General features: G+C 36.5%; 2 protein-coding genes across 2 annotated transcripts; both read right to left on the minus strand.

Annotated features, from left to right (window-relative positions):
- Window positions 1-2792: 2792 nt before the first annotated feature.
- Window positions 2793-4740, minus strand: LOC133035492 (uncharacterized). Its single transcript, XM_061111328.1, has 2 exons — window positions 3288-4740; window positions 2793-2982 (listed from the first exon to the last, which is right to left on the minus strand). Exons 1-2 carry the CDS (start codon window positions 4495-4497, stop codon window positions 2948-2950), a joined length of 1245 nt encoding a protein of 414 aa, XP_060967311.1. The 5' UTR covers window positions 4498-4740; the 3' UTR covers window positions 2793-2947.
- Window positions 4741-4815: 75 nt separating this feature from the next.
- LOC133036226 (glyoxylate/hydroxypyruvate reductase HPR3-like) lies at window positions 4816-6588 on the minus strand. Its single transcript, XM_061112744.1, has 3 exons — window positions 6585-6588; window positions 5259-5698; window positions 4816-4827 (listed from the first exon to the last, which is right to left on the minus strand). Exons 1-3 carry the CDS (start codon window positions 6586-6588, stop codon window positions 4816-4818), a joined length of 456 nt encoding a protein of 151 aa, XP_060968727.1.
- Window positions 6589-6919: the final 331 nt, after the last annotated feature.

The following is a 6919-nucleotide window of genomic DNA, read 5'->3' on the forward strand; positions in this document are numbered from 1 at the left end:
CTGTAATAACAGAATTCCCCTAAATAGAACTAACTAACTTAACAGCCCCCTTCAAGATGGAGTGTAAAAATTTTTTACACCCATCTTGGAAATAATCTCATTGAAATGAGTAGGAAAAAGGGGTTTAGTGAATATATCAGCTAGGTTCATTTTGGAGGGAACATGATTGAGTTTGAGGATGCCATTGGTGATTTTCTCTCGGACGATGTGGCAATCAATTTCCACATGTTTGGTGCGTTCATGAAACACAGGATTCTCGGAGATGTGGATTGCTGCGTTGTTGTCACAGAAAAGAAGAGCAGGAAGTGATATGTCGACTCTGAAATCTTTGAGCAGTGATATTATCCATTGCAATTCACAAGTGACATTGGCCATAGATCGATATTCCGCTTCAGCAGAGGAACGGGATATTGTTTGCTGCTTTTTGGACTTCCATGATATGAGAGAATCGCCTAGGAAAACACAGTAACCAGATATTGAACGTCTGGTGTCGAGACAGGCACCCCAGTCAGCGTCTGCAAAGGCTTGGAGAGTGAGTTTTGATGGTGATGAAGCAGGAAAAAAAAGACCTTGACCAGGGGAGTTCTTCAGATAGTGAAGTATTCTGTAGGCAGCGTCTAAGTGAGGTTGTCGAGGTGATTGAGTGTATTGACTGAGTTTGTTGACAGCAAAAGTAATATCTGGCCGAGAGATGGTGAGGTAAGTCAATTTCCCAATGAGGCTTCTATATTGGGATGGATTCTGCAGCAAAGTTCCTGAGTCGTTATTGAGTTTTATGTTCGGTTCCATGGGTGTAGATGCTGGTTTTGAGCCTAGGCAGCCTGTTTCTTCAAGAAGTTGCAGAGTGAAAGGCCGGTGTGACACAGAGATGCCTTTGGAGCAACGAGCTATTTCCAGACCAAGGAAAAAACGAAGGCTACCAAGATCTTTCAATTTAAACTGTGCATCAAGGCAGCTTTTGAATTTGGTTAGTTCATCAAGATTGTTAGTAGCAACAACAATATCATCAACATAAATGAGTAAGGCAAAGAAAACACCTGGTGTGTGTCTCAAAAATAAAGAATGATCTGATTTTGAATGGTGGAAACCTTGCTGAATAAGATGAGTGCTGAGTTTAGCATACCATTGTCTTGATGCTTGTTTTAAACCATACAAGCTTTTTTGCAATTTACAAACCGCATTTGGTGGAATCACTCCTTTGGGAGTGTATCCTTGAGGTAGTTTCATATAAACATCCTCATGTAAATCACCATGGAGGAAAGCATTGTTAATGTCCATGTGATGTAAATGCCAATTATAGATGGCAGCAAGAGAAAAAAGGATTTTGAGGGTATTGAATTTTGCCACAGGAGCATAGGTATCGAAATAATCAATACCGGGCTGTTGTGTATACCCTTTGGCAACGAGACGTGCCTTACATCTTTCTATACTGCCATCTGGGTTATATTTAATTTTATAAACCCATTTGTTGTCGATGGCATGATGGCCATCGGGTAAGGTGACAATTATCCAAGTGTGGTTGTCCTCAAGTGCTTTGATTTCAATTCCCATTGCATTGTTCCAGATTTTGTATTTACAAGCTTGGGAATAAGACTTGGGTTCAACCAATTTATGGGCAGCAAGTATAGCAGCTCTGAAATTGGTGGAAAACCTGGTATAGGCCAGGGTGTTGGTGAGTGGATGAGAGGTTGAAGCAGGAACTTGTAGGAAATCGCACATGTATTGCTCTAAATGTTTAGGCTTGTGGGAGGGTCTACCAGATTTGGTGTGATGAACATCAGCTGATTTTTTTGAATTACTGGTGTTGAGTTGTTGTTCGTGATCATGCTCAGCAGAGGTGCTGTGATCAGATCGAAAAAAAACATGTGGTGGTATATGGTTGCTGGTTTCAGTAGTGTTGCTGGTGTCAGCATTGTTGCTGGTTTCAGCAGTGTTATTATCAAGCTGTTCAGAAATAAACTGGGGAGAAGTTGATGAAAAAAACTTGTCGAAATCATCTTGATGTGATCTGTTAAGCATAGGATAGATGGTTTCATAGAAAAAAACATCTCTGCAATGGAAAATTTGATTAGTACTCATGTCAAGTAAAGTATAGGCCTTCATATTTTCAGGATATCCAATGAACACACATGCTTTTGACCTGGGAGAAAACTTGTGGGGATGAACTATGTTTGAGGCATAGGCCAAACAACCAAAGTTTCTCAAATGGTCATAGGCAGGGGGTTTTTTGTGAAGAATTTCATAAGAGGTTTTGTCATGTAGCAAAGTTGAGGGTGTTCTATTTATCAAATAACTTGCAGTACGTACCATATAGCTCCAGTAGGATAGAGGGACATTAGATTGAATTGCGAGGGCCCGAGCAACATTGAGAATGTGTTGGTGTTTTCGTTCGACAACAGAATTCTGTTGTGGACGACCAACACAAGAATTGTAATTGATGACCCCTTTGCTAGCAAAAAAACTTGAGAGAGTTAGTTCCTTGGCATTGTCTGTTCTAACAGATTTGATTTGAGTTTTATATTGAGTATTGACAAGGGAAAAAAAAGTTTTGATGACGGCAGGGGCATCAGATTTGTTGTGTAATAGATAAGTCCATGTATAACGTGAGTGATCATCAACGATGGTCAAAAAATATTTATATCCTTCAATGGATTCGATATGATAGGGACCCCAAATGTCCATGTGTATGAGATCAAAAATAGTGGATGCAATGTTATTATGTGAAATGAAAGGTAATTTTTTTTGCTTTGCATAATGACATGTTTTGCAATGAAATTGAGAAGAAGTATGTGGAGACAAATGAAACATTTTATTGATTTTATTTGTAATCAATACAGATGGATGACCAAGGCGTGAATGCCATTGGTTTTTATTACAAGAGACATTGCAAAGAAAAGGGTTATTAGCAGCTATCTCTTGTTGGATGTAGTAGAGTTTGCCAAACTTTTTAGCAATCCCAGTCTTCAATATCTGAGAAAACTCCTGAATAAAACAAGAATTATATGTGAATATCATTTTTCTGGAGGAATGGTTCTGCAATAAAGAACTTACTGATAGTAGATTAAATCGAAATTGAGGTACATAGAGGACATTAGTGAGAGTGATCTCTGGATTAATAATAACAGTACCAATTTTTGCTATTTTGACAGAAGTGCCATCGGGTAGGGTGACACAATTAGCATGTTGTTTTGATTGGAAAGAATGGAAACATCTATGATCAAAACAAACATGGTGGGTTGCCCCACTATCGATAATCCAGAAATTATATGGAAAGTCAGATTTGTTACCAGAAAAATTTGTAGAGGCAGGAGTATTGTTCGAAGTTGAAGGAGCAGACTGAATCTGTTGTGCCAGCATAGAGATTAGTTGTTGGCATTGATCATGGGTGAGTTGAGAGGGGTTTAACTCTGTAGATGAATCTGAGACTTGGGAAGCATGGGGCAAACTTTTATTGTTCTCAGGTTTCTTGGAGGATGATTCTTGTGGTCTTCTATTACCATATCCTGGGGGGAAGCCATGTAAGAAGTAACATTTGTCCTTAAAGTGCCCAGGTTTATGGCAATGAGTACACATAGGTCGCATCTTTTTGTTCTTGGAAGCAAGATTTGCAGCAGGATCTGTATCAATTTTGGGAGAGTGAGTGCTGGTTTTTGGTGTAGTTGCAGCAGCAACAGGTAGATTGGGTCGATTACCAAGACTTCTTTGGCGTTCTTGATGAACGATCATAGAGAAAACCTTATTCAAAGGAGGCCAAGGATCATAGAGTAAAATCTGAGCTCTAACAGAATGGTAAGATTCATTTAAACCAGTTAGAAATTGAAGAACCTGATCGTGATCAACTTGAGCTTGTCTTTGAGTTGCTGCAGCACAGGTACACGGGATTCTTGGGCGAAGTTGATTGATTTCGTCCCAAATTGCAGTCAGCTTTGTGAAGTATGTACTGACCGAGTCTTCTCCTTGGTGTAGGTATATCAAAGATTCATTGAGTTCGAATATCCGAGGGCCATTTCCCTGGTTGAAGCGATTATTGAGTTCTGTCCACATGGCTGCTGCTGTTTCGAGATACATTATGCTGCTTTTGATTTCGGGGGAAACGGAGTGCAAGATCCATGACATAACCATCTGGTTACATCGAAGCCAAGAACTGAGGAGGGGATCTTCAGGAGGAGGTTGCGGAAGCGTTCCATCAAGAAAAGGGGTTTTGTTTCGAGCTCCTATGGAGAGCTTGAAGTCCCGTTTCCATGGGTGAAAATTGCGATCCGTGAGGACAGGGGTGGCTAGAGCCAAGCCAGGATGATCTGCGGAGCTGATGTAATACGGACTACGCACATCTTCATAGGCTGGGCGATCTTGAACATTGGATCGATTTGCTGGTGCGTGAGATCGATTGATACCAGCTGATTGTTGAGATGGTGGAGGAGCAATAGGATCATTTGCATCGACTGTGGGGATATCGCCAGCAGTGGTAGCAGAAGAAGTTGCTCGTGTACGCACCATGGTTGAGTTCTTTTATCTCTGGATGATTTCTTGATGGTTGTTCAGGGTTGCATCTGATACCATATTAGAAAGATACAGAGAGAGAGAGAGAGAGACAATTCAATTTTATTATACTGAATTGGATAAAAAACAAAGTAATGAAAAGGAAAGCCTTAAATAGGCAAGTGAACATTACAGTGAACCAAAACAGAAAATGCAACTGTAATAACAGAATTCCCCTAAATAGAACTAACTAACTTAACATCAAAGTCTTAAGCATCCATATTTTAACTAGATGGATCATGTTCCTCCTCACTAGTTAGCACTTCCATAAATCTATTAGAGACTAACCTGAACAAATAATAGATTAAATCCAGAAGCTCATATTGTCAAAAAGCCATCTTTTTATGGTTCAATATTTCATCTTTCATCAAATGAATGTTTATATATATAGCTAAAAATGTTTAAACCAATGATATAAGAAAATAGGGAACTTACTAGGGATTGGTCACTGGAGTTAATAACGGTTCGTTGAAGAAGAAAGCCTTCAGGTTGGCAATCATAACTAAACAAGTTGTCTATCTTATTCTTGGCTAATCAGGGACTTAATTCTAAGCAATTGTAAATAGTAATTTGAATTGACAATGTGGAGTTAGCAAAATTCGGTTTGACAAATCCTTAGATAGTTTGAAAATTAGCTTTTGTTAAATTACAGTTATAAAATATATGGGATATTCTTAATTATTGCAATTTTCCCAAAAAAAAAAAGTAGTAGTCCTTACCTTGTGAGGAAGAGGAAAATCCCCTTTGACTTTCCAGAACCCATGTCTGACGTAGCAGTCGGAGGCAGCTTTCCTAAGCACATCAATCAATAAACCCACGACCATATTAGCCACATCTTTCGAGTAAGAGTTCCCAACATTGGCCACCGAAACCACTCGGCGACGGCACTCGGCCAAGTCGACCTGATTGACGCCCGCACTGGAAGTCACCACCATTCGCAGTGTTCGAAGCAGTTGGAGTAGGTCGGCGTTGACGGAGGTGGCGTGGCTGGCAATCATCGCTCGGACTGAGCTTGCATTTCTCTTTAGAAACTGGTCCAGAGGTAGCTCCGACTCCAACACTTTCACCAATCGGAACTTTTGATCAAGCAATGGCAATAAAATAATGGGTAGCGTCTTTACAATCAGTAAGAGTTGGGACTGATCGTTTGGAAGAGCCACTGAAGAGTAAAAACCTTTATTTACATAAATTCAGCAACAAAAACGAAGAGGTAGGAGGACAGTAAAAATGAATTTGAAAAGTCAAAAAAATATTTATGTAAATAAAGATTTATAGAATTAAAAATTTAAAAAAGAGAACGTAAAAATGAAAAAAAAAGTTGAAAAAGGTGGTACAATAACGTGAATATATTTTTTACGCACTGTAAATAGAGATATTTTTTTATAATTTTTAATTAAGTAGTTAAACTAAGTATAATAATTTAAATTTTTTTTATTATTTGTTATTAGATGAAAATTTAATGGTTTAATATTTTTAAAATTAATATTTATAATTAAATTTGTTTAGTAACCATTCATGGGTAATACCCATTGAGAAGTGTTCCATATATATATAAATATGGGTGCACTCTTAATGGGTATTACCTATGAATGGGTAAAATTAGAAAATTTTGAGTTTTTATACTTAATTTTTCTATCTAATTAAAAAAAATCCATCATTTTTATATCATATGGGCTGAGATTGTTCCATCGGTAAAAAAAATTAAAAAAAAAGTTTTTTAGCAAGAAAAATTTGAAAAGAAAAAGTTGAGTATGAGTTAAACATTTTTATATGAACATATTTTTGATATAGTGTAAAAAGATATATTTTTTGATATTTTTTTAATTAAGTAGTTAAATTAAGCATAGAAATTTAAATTTGTGATTTCATTATTCGTCATTAGATCAAAATTCGATGGTTTGATATTTTTAAAATTAATATTTATAGTGAAATTTGTTTAGTAACCATTCATAGGTAATACCCATTAAGAACTGTTTCATATATATGTAAGGATAATACTTTGAATGAAATTAGAGGTATATATAACACTTCTTGATGGGTATTACCCATTGATGGGTACTAAATAAATTTAACTATAAATATTAATTTTAAAAATATTAAGCCATTAGATTTTGATCCGATGGCGAATAATAAAAGAAAAATTTGAATTTTTACGCTTAAATTAGCTATTTAATTAAAGAAAATATCAAAAAAAAATAAATCTTCTTGCACTATATCAAAAATAAGTTTATATGAAAAATATTTAAGTAAAACTCAATATTTTTTTTATCATTTTTTTGTTGATTTTTTTTATTATTATTATTTTCTTTTCAGTCAAGGGAACAACTTCAGTCCATATAATAAAAAAAATGAGAGATTTTTTTTTAATATTACCCATTAA

This window comes from Cannabis sativa, chromosome 3, assembly GCF_029168945.1.
Source record: "Cannabis sativa cultivar Pink pepper isolate KNU-18-1 chromosome 3, ASM2916894v1, whole genome shotgun sequence".
Classification (NCBI taxonomy): Eukaryota; Viridiplantae; Streptophyta; class Magnoliopsida; order Rosales; family Cannabaceae; genus Cannabis; species Cannabis sativa.

Coding starts and splice junctions, on each gene's coding strand:
- LOC133035492 (XM_061111328.1), bottom strand. CDS start 4,497: ATGGTGCGTACACGAGCAACTTCTTCTGCTACCACTGCTGGCGATATC. Junction 2,983..3,287: donor TGCCTCTACAAATTTTTCTG/GTAACAAATCTG, acceptor TGTTTTATTCAG/GAGTTTTCTCAGATATTGAA.